Here is a 25,795-nt window from a genome sequence, read left to right as displayed (position 1 = left end):
TTAAGAGACAGAGAGAGACAGAGAGAGCATGCACATGAGCAGGGGACAGGTAGAGAGAGAGGGAAAGAGAGAATCCCAAGCAGGCTCCACGTTGTCAGCACAGGGCCCGACCCAGGGCTCCATCTCACAAACCATTAGATCATGACCTGAGCTGAGATCAAGAGCTGGACGTTTAACCAACTGAGTCACCCAGGTGCCCACCCATGATTTTTCTACTATACCAGACTGTTAAATTTATAAAGTCAGATTTCACATGCTTTGCCCTTTGATCCTAGCATTTTTAGGGAAATCGAATCAGATGGGAGGAGCTGAAGGTCTTCTGTCATTGACCTATTTTGCCGGGTCAGAGACTTATCATAGGCCTCCCTGGTTTTCTCTTACTTACATCTTTCTAGTGAAGAGGAAACAGTGACCAATATCTCACCAGAGAGGGTGCTAGATGGGTAATTTGTCAATTGGCTGTTCCTTGCTATATCTTTTCCCAGGTAGAGTGTTATCAGAGTCACAGAAGCAGTCTCAACACTCAGGTACTTATCAGGCAGAAAGGTGCTTGGTCCCCTTTGCTTCTCTTGCCAACCTCACAAGGCTGCTTGTATGGAACAGGTATGTTAATGTGTGTAAGGAGGTGCCAGTGTCTACATGCTTCTAAGGCAGTCATTACGGAGACAAGCCAGCCTTTGATTTTATGGGTGCCAGTGAATTGTCCAACTCCCCTTATGGTGGTCATGGGATGTGTTCCTCATAACTTAATTCAATCAGAAGAAAATACATCCAGATTTAATTTGATGTCATGTAATTCTTTTTCCCAAGTCTCTCATGTAAAATTATAATTTGAGTTCAAAGCACTGCCTGAGAAATTTTCTGATTAAATCTAAAAAAAATTTAAGGAGACTTCTAGAACTAAATTCTAGGGCACCTGAGATAAATTACATATTCAATTCAGGTGTAGTTGGGAGTATTCAGATGAGATATTTCCTCTCTTCCTTTCCAAGTCCTCTCGCTCTTCTCCAATACTGTAGGAACAAAGCATTCTAATTTTGCCTCAGGGAAGGGAGGGGTGGCAGAGGAAAGGATGTTTTTTCTTCTTGGTTCTGAGGGCACTCCTCTACTAAGACTTCCTTATCCCAAGTCTAGGGGAAGTTCCAGACAAGTGTGTCCTGAAGAGAAAAGGTTGTGGCTCCTTTCCCAGGAGGTGTTCCTTAAAGTTCCAAGCCCTGGTGTTCCCCAGTGGCGAGAAACAGCAGAAAAGTTTTATTTTTACCCTGTCCCTCTGCCTAGCCCCTGGCAGAAACACTAATTAGATGGCACTGAATGTCTAAAGCCATCAAAATAGACCACAAAGAGGGGATTATGATAATTCAGAATAGGGCAGATCAATTCTTAAACAATAGAAGACTTGATTCTTCATTACATTGCATTGACAAGTCACCTGCCCTGTTCAATACAGGGCCTCTTAGCCTCTTTGTTCAGCCCTGATAGAATTTCTTTTTAAATTCACAAGAAGTATATCTGAAATAAATCCATAAACCCTCATATTCTACCTATAAGCTTATGAAAGTGACTATCGATAAGGTCAGTTACCACAAGCTGATGTTCCCCTGTGCCCTGAAACTGCTGAGGTTGGTGGTGAGTCCTCAGCACCACACTTTCTCATGATACTTTACAGGAGCTGCATGACCAGAGGAGAAAAGTACAGCAAGGCATGCTCAGAAGCTAATCTCTAGAATTCATGGCACATTACCAAGGTGCCTTGAAAGTCCTGCCGTCAGGCTCTTTTCTATTCAGTATGTGTTTTTTACCAGGATGGTGACCTTGGAAATGACCCAATCATGGCATCAAAGCACTGGCATGGAACTGCTCCTGAGGTAGTCCTAAAAGCAGATGTAAGCTGGAGCAGCAAAGCGCTAAAGAAAAACATTATGCCGTGGAGGCTCAGGGAAAGAAAATGTAACTGGCTGTATTTACAAACACAGTATTTTTTTTTTTAATAATGGATTCTGACTTGAAAGGAAATGTATTGTAAAAGTGCAAGCAGGATAGGAAAGGAAGACAGAGAAGCTCTTTGAAGAGCTTCTTGAGATTTATCTATTTCCAGTATGTCATTTAATGAACTTTTCTGTACTGTTTAGTATGTGCAAATATTAACTCATTTCATCCTCATGGTAACTCCATGGAGTGGGTAATACATTTATGCCCCTTATGTGGATGAGAAACCCAAGGCAAGTAGCTTGCCCAAAGTAACACAGCTTACAAGTGGATAAAATGGGATTGGAACCCAGGTAATCAGGCTTTGTGTTCCATGCTCTTAACTACTATGCTATCCTGCTGTTGAATACCATACATAATCTGGGAGAAGGTAAATAGTAACAATGATAATCGCCATTATCATCATCATCATCATCATCATTGAAGGAAGTGTTACCCTTACTTGAGCACTGACCATGTGCCAGGCACTAAAATCCTACGAGAAAAATCCTATCCCATTTTTAGTTGAACAAACTGAAGCTTAGAGAAGTTAAGTGGCTTGTCTGAGGTCACAGGGGTACAAAGCGTGAGTGGGGCAATGGAGAGGGACAGATGGTGGTGTGTGTGACTGATGATGTTTGCCCACATAACTTTCCCAGCACTGGGCTGGATAAGGGACACAGATGATGAAAAGGAGAGGGTCTTGCATCCATGGCAGTTGGCTTTAATCTGGGCACTCTGGATTAGTCCTAAAAATAGCCCTGAATGTGACCAAGGAGCAATTTTTCCCCCTGATTTACTTATCTCTCTAAAACGTGTTACTTTAATCTGTGAAAGAAGCTGGGCTCAGGCAGCACAAGTGACCCATCTGGCAGAGGCGTGAGGATTAGCTCTTTGATTCGGATTTGTCTATCAAGGACTAAAATTCTTTTCCAGACTTAATTTACATTCTAATCTCTGCATGTGATTTAAAGGCATCCTCTAACATTTTTATTCTCCAACCCATGAGTCTGACTTTTAGCAGGAAAAATAAAATACAACAAGAAACCTGTTATGCCAACATGAGGACCAGAGAAATGCTAAACAGAAGATGTGACATTGTTTTGTGGGTTTTGCAAAAAAAAAACAAAAAACAAAAACCCAAAAAACAACCAAACAGCAAAAGACAGGTTAGTTAGCTTAAAAAAAAATAGCCAAACACATGCAGGTAAAATCTTTTAAAGCTCACAAGAACAGAGATTTCTACGAATGCAGCCTTGGAAAACAGATGGCCTATAAATCCACACAAAGTCATCACACAGTTGAGATGGGCAAACTGGACCATGTGTCTGCCAGCTAGCATGGCCACCAGCCTCATTCTGTGGAGCCAAATGCCAATTAGGCAGGCTCTGGCACTCAAATGTTCAGATGTCCATGGGATTAGGTGGTTGAGAATCCATTCATCATCATTCAATCCCCACTTGTAACGTAATGATATCAGAGAATGTTGGAATGCTACTGGCCCAATGGCTTAACACCTCCTAAGTCCAAGCACAGCACAGAAAAGCTATTTCCTTGGCTCATGTTTATTCCTGGTGCTGTGACCCTTGTGTGAGTTCTGCTAGACCAGCTCAGGGAAAGTAAGTGCAGATGGCTTTCATAGTCCATGGCTCACCAAAATCTATTTGTCTGCTTTCAGAAATAATCTATTAAATGTCCCCTTTTCAAGCACCCTTGCTTGGGCACAAACTTTCCGATTACAAATGCCAACTAACTGTGCTTTTGTAAGAGTATAATGAACTTTGCTGGTTTCTTGATTTTATCTGTTTATTTTCCAATCCTGGAGTCAGTGTTACAGATTCTTATTCATCTTGATTGCATATCTGTTCTATTACTTTAATCACATTATTGTGTGATAGTGTCATTAAATGGCTACCTGCTCCTCTCAAAGCCTTTGCCGATTAACCTCTCAGCCAGCTGTCAGGGATTCTGTGTCCCTGCCATCTCCCCTGCACTCAGTTCAACTTGTTGATATGGTTTGTGTGAAAGTTCTTAATGATGACACCTAACTTTGATTTAACACTTTTCCTTTACCAACACGTTCTCACATCTGCGAGTTTATTTACTCCTCACTGTTCTGTTTGGTAGGTAGGACGAAGTTTTATTATTTGACACGATAGATAAACAAGCTCTAACCCAGTGAGATTTAATAGTCCTTTTAAATGGACATGGCTAGGTAAGGAAAGAATCCATATTAGAATCTTGATCTCTTTTTTTGTTTTGTTTTGTGTGGTGTTTTTCTTGTTGCTGTTCTTTGTTTTTTGTTTTCTATTTTTTTTTTTTTGCAGAACTGTATTGTATTTATTCATTAAAAAATCCATGTATAAGTGTACCCACACAGCTCAAACCCATGTTTTTCAAGGGTCAACTGTATATATATCTTCCTTATCCTAGAACTTGATCTTTCAAACACAGGCTTGGAGTCTTTACACTAGATTTATGTAAATGGTTAAAGGTTAGAGGTCCTCAGAGGGTTGTGAACAGTTTGTTGCCTTTTATTAGTGTACTGTCATCTTGCTCTATCAGAAAAGACCCTTTACAGTGGCTCCTGACCAGAAGGTAAAGGAGGCAAAAATGTTCTAGATTCTTAACTAGAATGTCATGTTCCTTGGTCAGGTGCAACACTGGCTTTCTAAGTGCAAAGATCACAACATTCCCTTCATTTATGTCTCTTCCAGTGTCTAGTGTAAAGGCAGGCCTAGAATATGTGCTCACTAATGCTTTCTGAGCTACTTAGATGTTATCTCTTAGTGCCTTATATGTCTCAGCATTCCTGAAATACAGCTTGAATGTCACTTTCCTCTTCAAAAGCCTTCTCTTCTTAGAGCAATTCCCAACACTCCCAAGAACCTCAATAAAGAAAACTTCCCCTTCCCTCCAAGCTTCCCTGACACACAAAGGACACTCAATAGATACTGGGTGAATGAATGGAGGTGTATTACATTCTATCTTGTATTATAGTTATTTGTATATATCATTTCCCCTTCAAATTATAGTCTCCTTAAGAGCAAAGACTTTATCTTGAGTTTGTTCCACTTCTTTGGAGTTCATAAGCCACATGGATAATACGTGTTTGTCAGATTAAAGTGTCCATACAATTATACCAAATGGGTGTTAGAATAAAGAAAATAGTTCAGTGAGCATCAGGTACCTTGGAGGATTTCTCCTTTGACGTGTTGGAGATTCCTGTTATAGTTGCAGAGTTGGATGGAGAATTCGTTCTATACTATTGTGATCATGGTGAATATGGTTTTGTCTGTAATGACATTGTAGCAGCCTGTGTTGGTGCCCCAGGAAATATGGTTGGCCTGGACTTCCATGTGCAACTCTTTGTCTGGTGGTTTTACGTGATGCAGGCCGGAAGTGCCTGAGGATTAATATTTCCTAACAGCATCTGCAGTGACTATGCTTGGGAAACTCAGGTGTGTGTTCTATACTGGCTTCTAGAATTCACCTCCGGACTGAGTCCCAGTTACACACATGGATAACTTGCTTGGTTTCACAACCTTACTATCTGCCTTCCCTTCCTTGTTCTCACTTTCTTTTGTATCACCTCTCAAACTCTTTGTACTTGAATTCTCCCAGAGTTGGCTCCTGGGGGAACCCAAACAAAGACAAATAGCAACATTAATAAGAAACATCTTTGGCTTATTTTCTACATGTAAGGTAGAGTGTTAGGTGAGAAGGTTGATTTTGTCAAACATCCTCAGTTAAGCCTTCATCTTAAAATAATCTTATCTCTACTCTGTTTTGCCTTCACTCTGGACTCCTAGAGACCACAGTGGTTCAGAGTTAAGACAGAATTTCCAGAATGTCTATAACGAATTAATGAAGTTATAGATCATTCTCTGCTTCCTGACATTATTTCACCTGTTGCCATGGCACATTTTTTAGCTGGTAGGTGTTAGGGTAAACAGTCCACATCTCATATCATCTGGGTTCCTTGTAGACAGTTTGTTTTCCATGGAGTTGATTCTCTCTGCATTTGAACTGTTTCTTTCCCACTTATTTCGTACAAAACCAACTATTAACAATACTAGACTATGGGTAATGCAGATGTTGGGGGCCAAATGCCTATGACTTAGTGGCCTTTCTCCAGCAGTGTTACCTACTAAGGCATTCTTTTTAACTGAGCCATAGTCCCACATGACTTCTGCTGAGAAGGGGGAGGTATCATAGTTAGCAACTGTTAATACTACTTTCAGGAAAGTAGCCATTATCTGCTTTGTCCCTTCAGCTCTCACGTGAAACTACAAAGCACCTTGGGAAGAGATAGCTGGCAGAGGGAAAGAGGTTTTAAGAAAACTCAGCATTCTAGAGTGGATTAGGCTACCCAACTCATTTCCCCACATCTTGGAACTGGCATTTGACTTAGTCTTTTACAATTTATTTTTTCCTGACTGGTTGTTTTCCGAATAAAGGCTACTTCAGCTACGAATGGACATGGCTGTGACTTTCTGGCTACTGTCATGCTTCTCAGCAGACATGGAGGTCACTGAAAGAATGCCTGGAGGAGGGAAAAACCCAGGACTCCTAGGCCAGGCATTTGCCTCTCCTCAGGCCTCAGACTCCTGGGAAAGGAGGAAATGCAATCAAGAAGGGAAAGGGAAGTATGTTACCAAGTCAACTAATGAACAATGGACTCATAATGGCAATATTGAAACAATTTTTTTTTTCATTTGAGCCAGACTGAAATACAGAGAAGTCTACGAACATAGGAAACACAAAATTAAGAGGAGTTTGAACACACAGTTGATAATGTCATTCTTCTGTGACCTTCCACAGAGGGCTAGAAAGTCAATAGGTGGAGTTTAAATGGGATCTTAATCAATAAAATACTAGAGTGGCTTTTCAGCCGCTTTCTCACTGTAGTAACTTAATTAAGCCATGAAAAGAACTGAACACGTCACCCAGTTTTCATCTGCCTTTGTCTTTGAGGAAGAGACTCTGTATTGTTTGAGTTGACTGTGTACATTCATTCCAATTCTTTTATTTTTTGGACTGCTCCACAGGTAATCTATATAGAAATATTTAAACAGATGCTGTCTTAATTGTGAGGCAGATCTTTAAACCCGTCAATATTTCCTCCAGATGAGTGGTTTTTAAACCGAGCATCCTGAATCTCCTGGGGTTTTGACAGAAGCGCCTGCAGAGAATGAGGTGGAGGAGAGGCCACCACCAGCTCTATTCCAGACTCCCCCCTTCTTTAACCAAAATAGTGCTTTGAAAGGTTTCCCTACACATTGGCCTTCCTTGTGAAACTTTGTTGGAAGAAACAAACACAAATAAAGTAGGTTATGTCAAAGACAAGTTTGAAAACGACCTTTGTGGATGCCAATTGCTAACTTCTAAACAGTTGACCTGTATCTCCTTTCTCAGCAAATCCTGGTGGTGGGCCCCAAGTGAGAGCCGGAAGTGCTAGGGAGGACACTGCATTGGGGCACAGGAAATATGGTCCTAGTCTCAATATTGTCCTTCCTTAGCTGCCTCATCTTTGGTCTGAGAGTTTGGGCTAAGTAGCTAGGTCCCTCCTAGACAGGAAAGCCCAGGATTTGAGGCCGCCAGCCAGACCTTCATGAATGGTAACAATAAACAGTCCTATGACAGGTTGGAAGGGACAGGCCATGGGCACTGCTTCCTCCCATTTTTTTTCTTTCAATGCTCAGCTACTCTAATCTTGTCCACTTCTCACTTCTGACTCTGAGGGCGATTTATGAAAAGTGCTTATCTTGGGGTTCTTCTACAAGTAGGCTTTGAGACAAGGATTTCAGTGCAAGTAACTTATTTGGGAGGCAACCCCAGGAGATAACAGTAGAGGAGTGGAGAAATGAAAAGGGAAGGAAGGAAAGGTGGCCTAGTAAAGGGAACATTATCAACCAAGTTACAGTTGTAGGCAACTAGGGTCCAATCCCATTGGGGAACTCTGGGAGAACAAGCCTCAAAACCATCCCGCATAAGGGGCAAGGGGGATAAGGTACTACTTCCTGAATGAAAACCACTCTTGGGACCATTAAGTCCCAACCCTTGTAGGCTGACTGTAGCTGGGCTGTGGGAAAGTTCTGGAGAGTTGTAGTGGGACTGCTGACTTGTTGGAACCATGAGTGTCAGGGGAATGGGAAGAGCACCTAGTTCTGCTAGGTTGGTATCATCCCACTTCACAGATGAGAATTCTGAAGCTCCAGCAAGTCAAGTCATTTGCCTGAGGTTAACTGGTTTAACAATAACACTATGCCAGCCTTTCCCTTTAATTACGGCATGTTTGATCTTTCAAGGATAGACAGTAGACATGAATAAAAATAGTCATTATTTTTTAATGACTTCTACCTAGACTAAAGTGAAATGGTGCTGGGAAAATAACTGTTTTTAAAAAATCTACCAGGAAGGGGCTCCTGGGTGGCTCAGTCAGTTAAGCATCTGACTTTGGCTCAAGTCATGATCTCATGGTTTGTGAGTTAGAGTCCCACGTCGGGCTCTGTGTGGACAGCTCAGAGCCTGAAGCCTGCTTCGGATTTTGTGTCTCTATCTCTGCCCCTCCCCTGCTCACACTCTATCTCTCTCTCTGTCAAAAATAAACAAACATTAAAAAAAATTACCAGGAAAATTAAGTTATGAAGTAAATGGTAAGATTCCAGTGTAAATCTTCACATTTTTAACTGTAATTTTATTTTAATAAAAATATTTATGAAAGAATGATTGAGTCAGAAATGAACATTTGTGCACAGATAGGACTTGCCATATTTTTTCAGTTTTCATCTTCAAAGATTCTAATTTATTATTATTTGCAATAAGTGAAATAAGCCTGTTAGCCAAGAGACAGCAACATTCAGGAATGCCCCTGCCGAATGCTGTGAATTGCACTTCCAGATCCAAAAATGGTTTGAAATAATTTGTTATAGGGACACCCGGGTGGCTCGGTCGGCTAAGCATCCGACTTCGGCTCGGGTCATGATCTCACGGTCCGTGAGTTCGAGCCCCGCATCGGGCTCTGTGCTGACAGCTCAGAGCCTGGAGCCTGTTTCAGATTCTGTGTCTCCCTCTCTCTCTGCCCCTCCCCTGTTCACACTCTGTCTTTCTCTGTCTCAAAAATAAATAAACGTTTAAAAAAAAAAAGAAATACTTTGTTATAAATACCAATTACCACTTTTCATAGTTCAAGTCAGCAAAGGTTTTGTGGCCAACAGTTAATACATGCAACCTTCCTATCACAAATAATTTACTTAATTTTCCCAGTAATTTCTCAGGGATTTTTTTTCAAAAAATGAGAAAACTAGAGGGTGGGATAAGTCAAAGAGGTTAAATGGTTTCCTAAGGTGAGGTAAACAGTGGTGATGATTTGTTGATTTCTGACCCAGTTTTAGGGGGATCTGCTGTGTTTATCTGCCCGGTCAGGGAATTTTTGCTCCTTCTTCTGGGAAGCACACCAGGACTGAATTTCAGGGAACAACCTCACTCCTACTGTCAGTCCAAACCATGTGGTATGGGTAGTGGACCCCTCATGGGCTCTAAGGAGAGTCATGTGACCTAAGTCTGTTTAATTATTGCACTCTATTCTCCAGGCCATGATGATCCTAGTTCAGTAGTGGTCTTGGGTGACTCAAGACAGGCTCAGGTTTCTGGTAATTTTGTTGGAAATATGAGTAAAAGTAACTTCAGTATAGGAGCTATGGGTGGCCTTCTTGTTACTTTAGGAGAGTGTGCCCACGCTGGTATATTACAGCCAGTAGAGAGAAAATGATTGGAGAGGAAGAAAGACAATTCTTTATGACATCATTGGAGCCCTTTGATGTAGTCATGCTTGAAGTCATTAACACCTTGTAGTGTGTGAGTCCTGATAGTGTTGTTGTTGTTATTTACTTTTATTTTTTGTAGTGCAAGTGCCTGACTTAAGCTTTGATGGTTTAGGCATCCATTTCAAAAAGACACCCACTTCAAAGACAGCTATCATGAATAAACCAATTGACAGCCACATGGCTAGATAGGGAGACAGCTCACCTCCCCACACTGACACTCCTTTGATTTAGAAAGTTTGCTTGATTTCAATAACTGGCCATTTAGGCCACTTGTCTTTTCCTGATCTTATGTTTTAAATTCACCAGTAGAGTAAGCCCATGAAACCCCAGACACCCACCCTCAACCCCTATAAAAACAGAACCCAGACTTGTGAGTGTGCTTTCTGTATAAGTGATCTCCCTGTGTGGCCCCAAATGTATTGTGTGATTTTCAGGTCTTATAAGTAATAAACATCTATTTTTTTCCCAAATTACCTGATGGTTGTTGCTTACGGGCATCGTGAAATCATAATAAGAACCACAAGTGCTGGCCCTACCACAATATTGGTTATTGATAAGCTGAGATCAACACGAAACACAGCTTGACTTTTTGTTCATATGCAACAATAAATTTCTTTCTGGGCTTCAATTTGAGTTAACTTTCTGTCATTTTTCTACTGAAGGAGTTCCATCTAATACTATGGTTGCAAGACTCCCAAGTCCAGTGCTACTTCTAGCACATTCTGGGTGCTTCTTGCTATTGACAATAATGATATAATATAGTTCAATTTTAGGAGAGTCTAATGGATACATATATATATTTGTGTGTGTGTGTGTGTGTGTGTGTGTATACACAATAGTTATTTCTACTGATGTAATCATCAACATAGGTCTATTTAAGGCAAAATGCTCACTATACCTGAACTTCTATTTGCTTTGCCTGAAGCCAAATCCATTTGCTATTATTATTTTGAGTTCATTTTAACTATTAAACTATTAACTCAGTGAGTACTGATCAACTACTAAAAGAGATTATATAGCTTCATTTTGATGACTTAACTGCAACAAAGCAGGGAAGCTTTTGTATAGCACACCTTATAAAAATTTAAGAGGAAGAGCTGCTGATAAAAAGGAATGTAGTTAGAAACATCTGGTAATATTATAATCTGATATATTAATTCAATTGCTTAACACATACTCATGAACACCTGCTCTTCACAGAAGGATAAAAATATGAAAAAACTCAACCATTTTCTCTGGGTTTGGTTTTTTTTTAATGAATTTTTGCCTTCTTTTACAGACAGAACAGTTAAATCTAATCTTCAGTCTGTTACCTAAGGCATCATTTTATTCTTTTTCATGCTAATTTTACTCAATGCCTTCCTTCTACAGAGTGTAAGTGATTAAAAAAAAAGAAAAGAAAAGAAAAGAAAAGAAAAGAAAAGAAAAACTCTGGGAGACATTAGTCTTCCAACTGACATTCAGTACCCTTCGGTTTGGAAGAGGCAGGGGTCATTATGTATTTCTGTGTTAAGCATGGGTTAGCATTAAGCATTTTGTTCCAGTGCAAACAACATGGTTAGGAAGAAACATTCCTTGATCTGGGGCCATGGCATTCTTCAAAGTGTGATTTTCAATAGTAAAAATAAATTGAACTCCCTTGAGAACAGTATTTTCTGCAACAAGATTTAAACTTTTTCTTTGTGGAACCCAAATATGTGTACATTTGGCCTTACACTGCACAGAGACCCTGTGATTATTTATAACCAGTATATACATCTGCAGAAACAGAAATTCCAGCATGGAAATGTGGCCCACATGCCAATGACAGCAGGCCCACAAAGCGTCAAAGTCCATCATCCCTTCTGGAGTTTCATTTCACACATCTATGTTTAGTTATCTAACGTACGGTTTAAGCATTTGGGCTTTTGGCCATATTGGAAATTTTTCATTTAATTTTAGATTACTTTCTATGTAAAAATTACGTGAAGTGCATATAAAAACTAAACATTAGCATATGTCAACTTTGTGTAAAGTTTACTTGTTTAACACCTACTTAAAAATAGTTTCTCAATAGCAGAGAATTTATTTATATTATTATTTATGTATATTGTGGATGCATCTTATTCTTAGCATTTTATAACAAATATAAGCAATATGGAAGTGCTTTTTTTCAGATAATTTGAATTGAATCTGTAGGTCAATTTAACTAATGCTTGTGCACATTTGAGGAACCAATCAAAACAAAAGTAGCAGAAAAAATTATAATGTAATACACTGATTTTCTATCTTATTCTACCATATTTATGTTAAGTATACTTAGTAATATAAGCATATTAAAATGTACTATCATAATATAGTAATAATTAGTAATTGTAATAATTATATCCTACTAATATAGTACTTATTTTCTTACATGTTTATTAATCAAAATGTATTAACTCGTTGACTGGAAGTTAAAAACTCTGCTCTCTAGAAGAGCATCTTGGTACAAGATCTCAGGTAAGTCATTTAACCTCAAAATTTTGGTTTGCTTTTTACAAAATAATAATGTACATTTTGAAAGTCACATAATGAATGAAAGTTAATTTTCTTGCAGATCCGTACCAGTCATCATATTGAAATTAAACAATACTTTCTTTTTTTTTTTAATTTTTTTTTATTTGACGTTTATTTATTTTTGAGACATAGAGAGACAGAGCATGAACGGGGAGGGTCAGAGAGAGAGGGAGACACAGAATCTGAAACAGGCTCCAGGCTCCGAGCTGTCAGCACAGAGCCCGATGCGGGGCTCGAACTCATGGACTGTGAGATCATGACCAGAGCCGAAGTCGGTCGCCCAACCGACTGAGCCACCCAGGCGCCCCTAAACAATACTTTCTTAAATTGTACTTTGTTAGATTTTATTTGCAGTTACTTTATAAATAAAGAAGATGCAAAAAAGAAAGTTTCTGAAAAACTCCTAGTCAAACATCCAATATTGTGAACAGCAAAACCAAATGTTAAAATTGATTTTCATCTTTGGAAAAAAATAATTAAAACTCTTAGTTATTAGCCAACTGAGGTCTAACTCAGCAATTTCTTAGTCCTACAAATAAAGATTTCAAAATCATTATCCTTTTGACAATGAAATAATAGTTAACACAATAAAATATTTTTCTCTAGACTTTGTTCACATAGAGCTAAAGCAGTAAACAAAAGGACTCTCAAGTTCATTTTCTTACAGGAGTTTTTGGGCTAAGAAATGAAATCCACGATGAATGGATAAAGAAGATGTGAGATATATATATATATACACATATATATATACATGTATATATGTATATATATACACACACACACACACACACACACACACACACACACACACACAATGGAGTATTACTCGGTAATCGAAAAGAATGAAATCTTGCCATTTGCAACTACGTGGATGGAACTGGAGGGTATTATGCTAAGCGTAATTAGCCAGAGAAAGACAAATATCATATGACTTAACTCATATGAGGACTTTTAGACACAGAACAGATGAACATAAGGGAAGCAAAAGTAATATAAAAACAGGAAGGGGGACAAAACATAAGAGACTGTTAAATATGGAGAACAGAGAGTTATTGAAGGGGATGTGGGAGGCGGGCTGGGTTAAATGGGTAAGGGGCATTAAGGGATCTACTCCTGAAATCATTGTTGCACTATATGCTAACTAACTTGGATGTAAATTAAAAAAAAAGAAGAAAGAAAAAAAAAAAGAAATGAAATCCATGATTAAAAAAATCACATCAGGGCTGACATGGAGGCTTATAATCCATATCAAAGGAAGTTGTAGAAAAAACAAAAATTGCTATTTTACTTACTTATCTATCTATTTATTTATTTTAAACAGTTTGTTAGGTCTTCTTAATGTTTATTTATTCATTTTGAGAGAAAGAGAGAGCACCCGTGTGAGTAGAGGAGGGGCAGAGAGAGAGAGAATCCTAAGCAGGCTCCATGTTCAGTGTGGAGCCTGACAAGGGGCTCAATCCCACGACCCTGGGATTATGACCTGAGCTGAAATCAAGAGTCAGATACTCAACTGACTGAGTTACCCAGGTGCCCCTATGTGCCTGTTGTGATTATGGAATTCATCGCTAGTGTTTCCATAAGACAGCACTAAATAAACTTGCAAATGCTAAGACATATCATCTTAATTTCCATTAGAATCAAAATCAGTTCTTCTAGGATTATAGAGTTTTACAATAATCTGCCACAAATTTTTCTCTTTTGAGTCTTTTACTGCCTTCAGGTCATCAGAGGGTGATGGATGGAAGTGTCATATGCAGGCTGAGGCACAGACCATCTGCAGTGTGGTGTGAACAGTGGAGAGAGGGGCAAAGTTTGGTCTCTGAAGTGTCTTACTGGTTTCACGAAAGCTATTTGTTTCTTCTGTGTCACAGGCTAACCATTTTTAGAGGTCTTGTTGGCTTTGTTATAACACTGTGCTAGTTATTTTTGGTGAAGTTCAGATTTCAGAAGGGAACTGTCAAGCTGCCCGGGCAAGAAATCTGCAAGGAGTTACTCTTTGCATAATGATAAGGAGAAATCCCATCTTTGTGGCTCTAGGGACTGAAGGGTGTCAGGAGTAACTAGGTTCAGGGGGGTGGGCCTGGCAATGCCGACACACACTGTTGATCACTAGTTTCCGTTAACAACCTCACCTTCATGGCAGTGACAGGGATGATGACAACAACAAAGGCAAAGTGCTTGACCAAGAAAATGAACAAAAACCACCCCCCCCCAAAAAAAATTTCATCTGTAAGTTCCCAACTAGTAACATGCAGAATAAAATTAATGATAATAGTTTACTTTTATACTTAATTCATGCATTTTATTTTCATTTAGAGGACTAGTTCCAGAATAAATACAAAGGTTAAAAGACTTTTTAGTCTATTTTTATGATAACCATACTTATTAATGACTCTGAGCTTGCTAGAGCTGTTTCTGTTACTTATGAACTGCCTGCATATTAATATGCAATTAATTTCTTCCTAATAGTTGGTTAATTGTACTTTATTTTCCTCTCTATGGAATATCTAGGCAACGCACAATAACATCAGTAATAACACACCAGTTTTCTCGGTGAAGCTATTTCAGTCCAGGTGAGAATTGGTCTTGGTAGTAAAGAGAAAGCCGAAGGGCCTATTCAGGGACTGTGATGCCACATATAACTGAAAACTCCCAGCAAGTAAATCGTCAGGAACTTATTTTGTCAATTCATTTCTCCAGAATCAAAAACATAAATTTCTTAAGAACTTCCAGGCAACGTAGAACTATCTTTCTGATCAATTATTAGACTAATAAATTTTGCTATCAACATTGATTAAAACAAATTTTTTTCATATTTATTTATTTATTTATTTATTTTTTTAATTTATTTTTGGGACAGAGAGAAACAGAGCATGAACGAGGGAGGGGCAGAGAGAGAGGGAGACACAGCATCGGAAACAGGCTCCAGGCTCCGAGCCATCAGCCCAGAGCCTGACGCGGGGCTCGAACTCACGGACCGCGAGATGGTGACCTGGCTGAAGTCGGACGCCTAACCGACTGCGCCACCCAGGCGCCCCTGTTTATTTATTTTTGAGAGAGAGAAAGACAGAGTACAAGTGGGGGACATACAGACAGAGGGGAAGACACAGAATCCAAAGCAGGCTCCAGCCTCTGAACTGTCAGCACAGAGCCTGATGAGGGACTCGAACTCATGGATTGTGAGATCATGATCTAAGCCAGAGTTGGATGCTCAACTGACTGAGCCACCAGTCATCCCTGATTTTTTTGTTTTTTAGATAAAAGGCCAAATTTTGTATTTCTATAAGTGGAAAAATTCATCAGTAGGGTAAATTAGAATAAGACAAGGGTCTAATGTATTAAATAGTCTCTGTAGTTTTAAAGATTTAGGAAAAGTTATGGGTCGTTTTATAGAACTTTTAGAAATAGAGCCAAAAAGACAAACTTAAAGATATGGGATTTCTTGTTCAAGAAATATGCATTCAGTCACTAGGTAAATTTAAGATAAAACAAATGACATTTAAGAAAATGTTTTATGTACACATACACATAACCAGACACTGAAGTTTTAAAAAATTCTATCTCTAATTGAACCACTAGTGATTCAAGACAGAAAGGAAAGCAGGCATATAAACATGGGACCTAAATAGTCCTTGTTGTGGATACCTACAAAAGGTGACCCATTGACAATTAGAAACCAGCTTCCCTACAGTGTGGGGCAAAGTAGACTGACCTTTTTTGGCAAGGCTATCGTTGGGCTCATACTTCTCAATCAGTACTTGGACTTGCTCTTGCTTTAAAGGTGGGTAAAGTATTTCATTTAGCCGAGGATCTCGCTGCTTCAGGTTGATAAAATCCATCATCTGATCAACTGTAAGGTATGGTTTGCTTTTGGCACCACTAAAAGCAATTAAAAACCAAGAAATTAGAATATTTGTCTACAGAGTTTCATTCATATATTTGCATTTAGCTACAGGGAAATAAAACCCTGCCATACCTGGAAAGAGCAAGCTATCTTGAAATCCTATCTTGCCCTAAAAACGTGCTGCTCCGTCACAATTGCTGTATTCTATGGGATGCAAATATGTTTTGCAATCAATGCCACTAAATCGCAATGGCCTTGAACCATACTGGATTCATAAGAAAATTCTGTTGCTTTTTCATTATAATTTAAGCTTAAGAGTTTTCTCCTTCTAAAGGGATTTTAAGGCAATTTTTAAAAAATAAAACATATTGCAAGTATGTTTTGCAATCACTGCCACTAAATCGCAATGGCCTTGAACCATACTAGATTCATAAGAAAATTCACAGAAGGAAAACATTGCATCTTGTGCTTAAGGATGCACCACTTTCAACTGAACATAGAGGTATGGGTGTTTTGGTTTTTTTTATTATGATGCTAAATGTATGGTTTAGTCATCAAATTCCCATATCCCATTTAATTGTTTAGAGATGTATTTATTACTCATTACTAAAAAAAAAAAAAAAGGTAAACAATCTGGGTACATTTTTCTTGTCAAAAGTTTTATTTCAGCAAAAGTCTATAAATCTTCAACCTAGTACGATTCAAACTTCCCTTTTCAATCCTGTTGACAAACCCAAAGCAAGTTCAATGGTGCAAATATTGCTGATGTTCAGTAAACAGTTAATGGCAATAAACATCACAAAGTGAGTATATCCTGCATCATTCTTAGCGCTGTTCGCTTGTCTTCCACATAATAAAAATCCTTATTTTGTCAATCAATTTGGGATTGATTTTCTATTGTCATGTAGATTTCAGTATACTAGGAAAGGTGAATTGCTGCTGCTCTGCATTTGCCCTGGTGTTTTGGTTTGTTTCTTTTATTTATTTTTTTCATTTATTTTTTTTAAAGGAATGCCTATGAATTTTCTAAAATAGAAGCAAATGATTTTCAGCTGGGGCAGTTCTTAGCAATCCAAAGTTCTCATTTCACTAATGTGATTCAAAGACGTGACCTGACCGGTCCCCAGGTCAGAGTTCTTCCTGCACCATGGATATACCTCCACTGGGCCAAGATGCTGTGTTCTAGCCATAATCTTCAAATCAAACAGAGCCCCAGATGATTTGTAAACTAAGAACGCCCAGCAACAAATCACAGCAACCTTTCACTTATTAGAAGCAGGGGTTACACATGAGGGGTAGAAATGTTGGTGGTCTCCCAACAAATTACACCCAAGAGCTGTTATCGTACACGGTGCATAAAGAGTTCTTCCATATCCCTCTATTGCTCAAAATCCTGCCCGAGCCACCCGGAGCACCTCTGCAAGCCTAGAAAAAGTGGGTTAAAAGAACATGTTCTCTTACAATTCAGAAAAGATGTTATCAATTTCAGGTCGAGGGCAAAGGTTGTTCAGGAAAACTCTGTACACTTCTGGAGTGAAATCTTCTTGAGGTATTGAATCATTCTGGGAAATAAAGCAACATGGTCAGTAGAATGTCTTATTCTTTCTCTATCTTCCCGCCTCCCTGTTTTCTTGTCTCTCTTTTCCTTCCTGTTTCTCTCGGAGGTCAGGGTGAACATTCAGAAAACATCATGAAGCTAGCTGTAGAGTTCATTTGGACACTGGCTTTGAGGTATCAAAAGTCTAACTTTCTGTTGCTTTTTCATTATAATTTAAGCTTAAGAGTTTTCTCCTTCTAAAGGGATTTTAAGGCAATTTTTAAAGTACATTTACAAGTAAGTTAGACTTAGCACAAACAGGGTCTGTTTAGCAGATTTTCCTTTTAGGCATTTTTTTTCTTTTTTAGTTTTAATCTTTTTAAAAAACTGTCATAAAGTATACATATCATAAAATTGGTCATTTTCACCATTTTTAACTGTTCAGTGGCATAAAGAGAAGTCACATTGTTTATGTGCTGTTTAGCAGATGTTTGAATGAATTCTTTTTTTTGAGGAGCAAAGAAACTCGAGACAGACATTTTTTTTTAAGTTTTGTTTTTTTTTTTAATTTATTTTTGAAGGAGAGAGAGAGAGACAGAGCATGAGAAGGGGAGGAGCAGAGAGAGAGAGGGAAACACAGAATCCGAAGCAGGCTCCAGGCTCTGAGCTGTCAGCACAGAGTCTGATGGGGGGCTCAAACCCAAGAACTGTGAGATCACGACCTGAGCCGAAGTCAGTCAACCAACTGAGCCACCAGGCGCCCCGAGACAGACATTTTCAAAATGAAAACATAAATTCGAATTTTGTATCTTTTTTTTTTTTTCAAACAATGTTCCTTCTGGCTTAAGTAATCTGATAAGTTGTAAAACAGTTTTTGTAAGTAGGACAGCACCAGTCATTATTTCTCACAGACTTTTCTTGGTCCTACTGTTTGGGAACCAAGTCATTGAGATAAAAAGTCATTTCTATGACTTATTTTTCTGTTTAGTCGGGCTGCCATGGAAACCGGAAGCATGTATTCAAGCCTTTGTTAACAGGAAGGACATTCTTCATGCTGCTTTCCTATTTCAGCTAAGTGTTTGTATAATTATTTTTATTTTCAAACCCTTAAACCAAAAACACCCCTTCCTTTTACCATATGCATATGTTTTGAAATGTACTTTTATTGAAATACCTAAAATTGTTGTCTGAAATTGTACATTGCTTGCTAACAGATAAAAGACCTTAGCTCACTACTTGGCAAACAGCAGGAGTCTCATGTTTGTGGAATGAATGAATAAAATAATATTTCCTTTAGTAAATCCACTTATGGAGCAGGAACAAAATCTATTTTGCAAAACAGAATTTTGATATAACCAAACAACACATACAGCATTACACATAGCAAGGTCCATTAAGCAGCAATGATCCAAACCTCTTATTTTTTTTCTCCTTTCTTTGGTTAGTTTAAAAGCTCTTCCTCCTGGACTGGGTTTTGTCTTCCCTTCTGTGCTACCATTAGGTTTCACTGGTGTCATATTTCAACACTCTTTAACTGTATTGTGCTCCCGGCTGTATGGTTCCATTTCTTTCTAACCTGAAGAACTACACAAGCTAGGACCTGTGTGTTGTTTGTTAACTGCTGTGATTGCAGTGTGTAACATATAGTAAGTGCACAATAAATATTTACTAAGTAAATAAATGTAATTTATGAGAAAGGTGGAAGTTGATAGAATAGAATTCCCATAGGATAATCAGATTCAACTGAAGTCATTTATATAAGATTCCATACACATAATTTCAGACCATAATATGCTTTCCTAAAACTCTGACCATTGTTTATTTGCCAGCTATGAATTAGGACTTTCTATTAAAGAGAAAATATTAATGAGATAATCTCAATAAACACAATATTATTTTCATTGCCAGTTAGATGTTAGCACATAGGGAAAAAAAACCCCATTCAATACAGCTGATTTTCTTTGTCTCATTTTTCTTTGCCCAACTTGACTGATGAGGATATCCTAAAGTCTTTGGTGTCTGTATAGGAAAATGGGAGAAGAAATAATTTGGAAACATGAGTTAAAATGAGCACCTATGAAAGCTAAACTGAAAGAATATAGGGGAGTTATTTTTGGAAAAGCTATGGACAAGTCTTACTTCCTTACATCTTAAACAGGGCTGAAATTCACAAATCTCATTCACATATTTTCTTTTCCTGGATCTCACAATTTGGTAAAGTGGATGTAACAGATTCATTTTGTCCCATCTGAGCAGGAGGAAGCTCTCGGCCTAACATTCTAAAGATCATGTCCACTATTCAAATACTCTTCTGCAATCTTGCTGGACCACACTAGCTAGAGATGGTGTATTCTTTTTTTGTTTCCACAATCCACATTTATATATCTTCATTATAGCATCTATCATGCAGTTTTCCCCATATTTTTTATATGTCTGATTTTCTACTAGACTGAGTTTTTGAGTGGAGTGACTATCTCTTATTTAACTCCTTTGTGTCCTAAGCACACTGCCAGGCATTTAATAGCCACCTAATTAATGTTTGCTGGTGAACCCAGGATATGGGACCCGACCTTAGGTCTCCTGCCTTGTAGTCCAAGACTTGGCCCTTCGCATCATGCTTCCAATACAAAACAGATCATCACTGATTATCTTTGCTATTGTTATAAGAAATTTCTGGAGGGAGGGGCATCTGGGTGGCTCAGTCAGTTAAGCTCCTGACTTCGGCTCAGGTCAAGATCTTGTAGTTTGTGAGTTTGAGCCCTGCGTGGGGGGTCTGTGGGGACAGCTCAGAGCCTGGAGCCTGCTTCAGATTCTGTGTCTCCCTCTCTCTCTGCCCCTCCCCTTCTCATGCCACCTTAAAAAAAAAGAAAGAAAAAGAAATTTCTGGAAGGAAAACTAAGAAGGGTAATGTAGTCTGAATCAGGCCCATTTTTTCCAGAAAAGTATTGCAAACTTTAAAAATGAAGTTGCTTCAATTCCATGCTTGTATCCAAAGAATCTCAAAAGGGAAATTAAAAAAAAAACAAACCTCAATAGTAGTACTGGTAGCATTTGCATTTCCAGATTCCTTAGACATAGTTATCACATATTCACATACCAAATTAAAAACAGGAAAAGGAAAAAAAAAACCATATACATATGCATGTGAAAAAATACTCAGAGGATAATAAGAACTAATATATATTGAGCACTTACTGTGCGCCATGCATACAGAACTTAAAATTTTTTTTAATTTTTTAAATTTATTTTTGAGAGAGAGAGAGAGAGAGAAAGAGAGCAAGTGGAGGAGGGGCAGAGAGAGAGGGAGACAAAGGATTGAAGCAGGCTCCAGGCTCTGAGCTGTCAGCACAGAGTCTGATGCAGGGCTCGAGCTCACAAACCAGGAGATCATGACCCGAGCCAAAGTCAGATGTTTAACCAACTGAGCCACCCAGGCACCCCCATGCACACAGAGCTTTACTTGCATGTTTTCATTTGATCCCGCGTCAACTCTATATGGTTGGCATGGCTAGTGACCCTTTTCAGATACAAACACTAGGGGCATGGCAGGTTACAAAACTTGTCTAAGGTCCCAAGTATGTGTGTGTGTGTGTGTGTGTATGTGTGTGTGTGTGTGTGTAGGTGCTATGGCTTTGAACCCAGGTCACTTGATTCCATAAGTCACACTGTAATCCAACAAACTAAATGTTCACATCAATTTAGTCTTAATATTTTTGTTCTAAAGTTATAAGGCAAAAGTTGAGTTGGCCATACAGTACATGAAATAATCACAAGTAAATTATTCATAATAAACCAAATTCTTAGTGTAATTTTAAGACAGAATTTTGAGACAGAGTCACAGCTACATAAATGATTATATTTTTTATTTATAGGCTGGGTATAAGTCATAGGAGAAAGACAACATATTACAGTCATCCTGGGAGAAGTGTTTTTACATTTTATTTATTGTATTCTCCAGTAATATTTACAGTATTCTTTTTTTTTTCAACGTTTATTTATTTTTGGGACAGAGAGAGACAGAGCATGAACGGGGGAGGGGCAGAGAGAGAGGGACACACAGAATCGGAAACAGCCTCCAGGCTCTGAGCCATCAGCCCAGAGCCTGATGCGGGGCTCGAACTCCCGGACCGCGAGATCGTGACCTGGCTGAAGTCGGACGCTTTAACCGACTGCACCACCCAGGCTCCCCTACAGTATTCTTTAAATCCAAAATAGTTACTGTTTGCCTTAGCATTATATGTAAGTTCATAACTATAGTCAACTTTATTATTTAAAACTAATACAGCTGATCCTTAAACAATGCAGGAGCTTGGGGTCCCGACCCTCCATCACATGGTCAAAAATCCATGTATAAATTTGACTCCCTCGCAAATTTTACTAACAGCCTACTATTGACTGGGAGCCTTCCTGATAACATTAGCAGTCGATCAACACAGATTTTGTGTATTATATATATTCTATCCTGTATTCTTACAATGACATAGCCTAGAGAAAGGAAAATATTACAAAGAAAATCACAAGGAAGAGAAAATACATTTATAGTACTGTACTGTATTTACTGAAAAAAAAAATCCACATGTAAGTGGACCAGTGTGACTTAAATCTGTGTTGTTCAGGGATCAACTATCCATTGATTTATTCCTATCTTGTTCATTACAGTGTCAGTGCTAGGGGCACCTGGGTGGGTCAGTTGGTTAAGCGTCCGACTTCGGCTCAGGTCATGATTTCGTGGGGTTCATGAGCTCGAGCCCTGCGTGGGGTTCTGTGCTGACAGCTCAGAGCCTGGAGCCTGCTTTGGATTCTGTGTCTCCCTCACTCTCTACCCCTCCCCCACTTGCACTCTGTCTCACTCTCTCTCAAAAATAAACATTAAAATTTTTTTTTTTAAAAAGTGACAGTGCTATGCAGTGACTATAATACAAATCCAAATGTCACTGAACTATTTTCAAGTTAATAAGTCTTAAGTCAAAGGGAATTTGGTTCAAGAAAACCACTTTGAGTTCTCAAAAAGTTTATGGGTAAAGTGGTAATTTTCTGAATATGGAAAGGTGTTCAAAGGTCTCCCTGGAAAATATGTTTGGGTTATTAATAGAAAGACAGTAATTGCTTTGTCTCTCTTTTTAGATACAGTGCTACTTTTTAACAATTAAGGTAACTTTGGCAAGCAACTGTAGTCTCTAAAGGAGTACCCTCTAAAGGAATGTGTTATTCCAGTGGATCCACTTGGCCAGGATACAACTTCAAGTGCATTAATTATTCCTAACAATGTGCACAAAGATAATGTTTAAAAAATCTCAACAGGATATCCACTGTGGTTCTGGTAAAGTACCTATTTACAGAACACAATTAAATCTAGTCTGAACGACCACTGGCTATGAAATGAGGCTCCCAGATATGCGGCCCTATCTACCATTTATGTCGCCTTTTCTTCTGTGGGGTGTTTGAAACACCTCTTGTCAGTATATCCAGAATCGTTTTGCTAATTAGTGTATTTTTTTTCCAGAATCACTGTTCTGTAGATATGAAATTACAAGGCTTTAAAATATATCAGTTCATGGAAACATTTATTTTCCAGTCTTAACCTGTCTTTGGATTCTAGGTCTTTTTAAAGCATTCTAATTCTACAAGTCCCCCAAGTAAAGTATACTTTACTACACTATGAATAATGATCTTTTAAGACTTCATTATAGAGGCTGATTGTTTTTTTTTTTAATCTCCAATTTGTTTGTAGGAAATTGTCATAACATCTAATTTACTAAATATAAATATTTTTTTCATTTTTAACAAAACTCTTATTTGAATCTCATTTTCTTTTTAAAATGTCTCCAGCTAATACTGGTCTGAAAGCATGATCCTATAGTAGACATAGTGGATTGTAAAAACCCAATTTATATTTATTGACTGAATTTTCAGTATCCAATTGTTTAGAAAATTGCAATTTACAGAGAATTGCTTGATGGATTTGATTTTCTATTCAGCTTCAATTTCTATTCTTTCTTTCCTTTAGCTAGACTTATAGTAAGTTAAAATTTTTGAGCATTATATTCACAAGATGTTATCCAGTAAAGGTAAAATCAGGAGTAATTGCAGAGGAAAAAAAAATTTCATGGTTTTCTAAATTCATCCTTCAAGGTTTTTTTGTTTTGTTTTGTTTTTTTGTTTTTTTGTTTTTTTTTTTTTTTTTGTGCTTAAATGCAGAAGTCTTTGTCATTGTTATTCAGACCAGTAAATTCGTTCCAGCCTCAGGGTTTTAGCACATATCCTTTCCTTTTTCTGGACTGATTCTCCCTTATTCACAATGGTAGCACTCCATTCCTTTTGCTCACAGCAAACCCCCCCCCATTTACATATATGTCAATCCACGTGTTTGAGGAGCACCCCCGGAAACTGTATGGTCCTTGGATCCTAGGACTATGTTTTGTTCACTAACACATTCTCAGGGCTTGAGGGCAGGTAGTATAAGAGCTCAAGAAATATTTGTTGAGCAATGATGGGACCTGAACTGGCACATCTTTCCTACCCCAAAGCATCTAGGAAAGAGCAACAATGAGCAAATTTGATCATTTCAGTTTACATATTCAAGGGAAGGTTAGCATGTTTGGGGGAGCCTTTCCATGGCTCTGTCCAGGTTTGTAGCATCACCCACTTTTTCCACCTATAGCAGGAAACTCAGAGTGGGGGAGCACTCTTCTTTTTCTTTCTGTTACCTATTGAAGTTCTTAATAAACTGCATTTTCCTAAAAAGTATTGACAATAAGAATGGGCTGTTACATTTAATAATAGCACTCAATACTTTTTCATAACTTAACAAGTTTAGGAATGGTTTCTCAACTTCATTCAGTGCAAACTGAACATTTCCAGAGTGTTTCAAGAGGCTAGAAGGTTCTTCCTATAGTTTAAGTGTTATCCTTGGGAAAGAGCTTACTTGTTGCTTAGATACCAGGATAAAAATAATTTGCAATAGAAAGGCGAGTTCTGCATATAGCCTGTGAAAAAGATTTTATATAATAGACTGCTCTCCCAGAAATAATGGTAACAAATCATTTTAGAGCCAGTTATATAGGACTGCACTGAAATGAAGGCAAATTATTTTAGGTGGGCAACATACATTGAGTGCCTTGAATGTGTTGGGTCTCTTCTCTCCTCTATCTTACCACCTTATGAGCAAAGTAGGCAGTCTCCAGATTCATTCTGCATCCCTCCACGCAAAAACTCTGTGAGCACAGCCCAGCAGAGAATGTAAATGTATTTATTTATAAACATGTACTCTCATGTTAATTTCTTATTAACCTACAAGTCTTAAAACTAGACATTTTAAATGGTGAGAATGAGATGGATCGATATTTTAAATATCTTCCTAATCACAATCCATACTGATTAGCTAATGTCTCAATGGACATCAACAAAGGATTTGTTAATATGAGAAGTTTAAATTCTTAACAATAATACTTTTTGGCCCATATCTTTTTATATTAGATGTTTCTAAAAAATTACTATTTACAAAGAACAAGGATCTTTGTAGATAAAATATTGGGCTTATGGGAATGAAAGAAAATATAATTACAGTGGCCCCATATATTGTAAATATTAATATTAAGTCCTAAGGACTTCTTAAAAAATGTTTGGGTAATATGAGGGCAAGCTATATTTCAGTATGATTATTACAGCTGTTTAATACTACTAATTCCAGAAAAGCAACATGCTCACCCTTGAAGATGGAAGACTACAAGCCTCTAAAGCAGTTTCAACTCGCTTCCGGTCTGCTGAGAACAAGCGGTATATGCTGTGAAATGAAGTCACAACACATGAGATATGGACCACACACTTACCGATGACACCCATTAGAAACATCCCATTGAATCAAACCTCCTCATCATTCATCTTTAAAGAATTAAAATATATGCATTGCTTCATGCATCTGCATGTATGTTCTAAAAAAGATCTATGTATGTGCTTTTCAAAATCACAACATCTAATATAAAGTCAACCTTTTGAGGCAAAGGTGATGACCCAATGAAAAACCATGGCACTAAGTAGCCTCTAATATTAAGTACTTAAATAAATCCTTGATAACTCTTTCTC

The 25,795-nt window shown here is 38.2% G+C and overlaps 1 protein-coding gene across 3 annotated transcripts in view; it reads right to left on the bottom strand.

Annotated features, from left to right (window-relative positions):
- Nucleotides 1-25,795, bottom strand: part of PLCB1 (phospholipase C beta 1) — a 695,993-nt gene that overhangs the window by 191,140 nt on the left and 479,058 nt on the right. For all 3 annotated transcript variants that reach the window (XM_023251450.2, XM_023251452.2, XM_023251451.2), the window contains exons 7-9: nucleotides 25,421-25,496; nucleotides 17,638-17,738; nucleotides 16,045-16,211 (exon numbers count right to left, since the gene is read on the bottom strand). In XM_023251450.2, the coding sequence (XP_023107218.1) occupies nucleotides 16,045-16,211; nucleotides 17,638-17,738; nucleotides 25,421-25,496 (344 nt within the window). The remainder of the gene's footprint in view (nucleotides 1-16,044; nucleotides 16,212-17,637; nucleotides 17,739-25,420; nucleotides 25,497-25,795) is intronic.

The sequence above is a fragment of the Felis catus genome, chromosome A3 (genome assembly GCF_018350175.1).
Source record: "Felis catus isolate Fca126 chromosome A3, F.catus_Fca126_mat1.0, whole genome shotgun sequence".
Taxonomy (NCBI): Eukaryota; Metazoa; Chordata; class Mammalia; order Carnivora; family Felidae; genus Felis; species Felis catus.
This window is presented reverse-complemented; position numbering and strand designations above follow the sequence as displayed.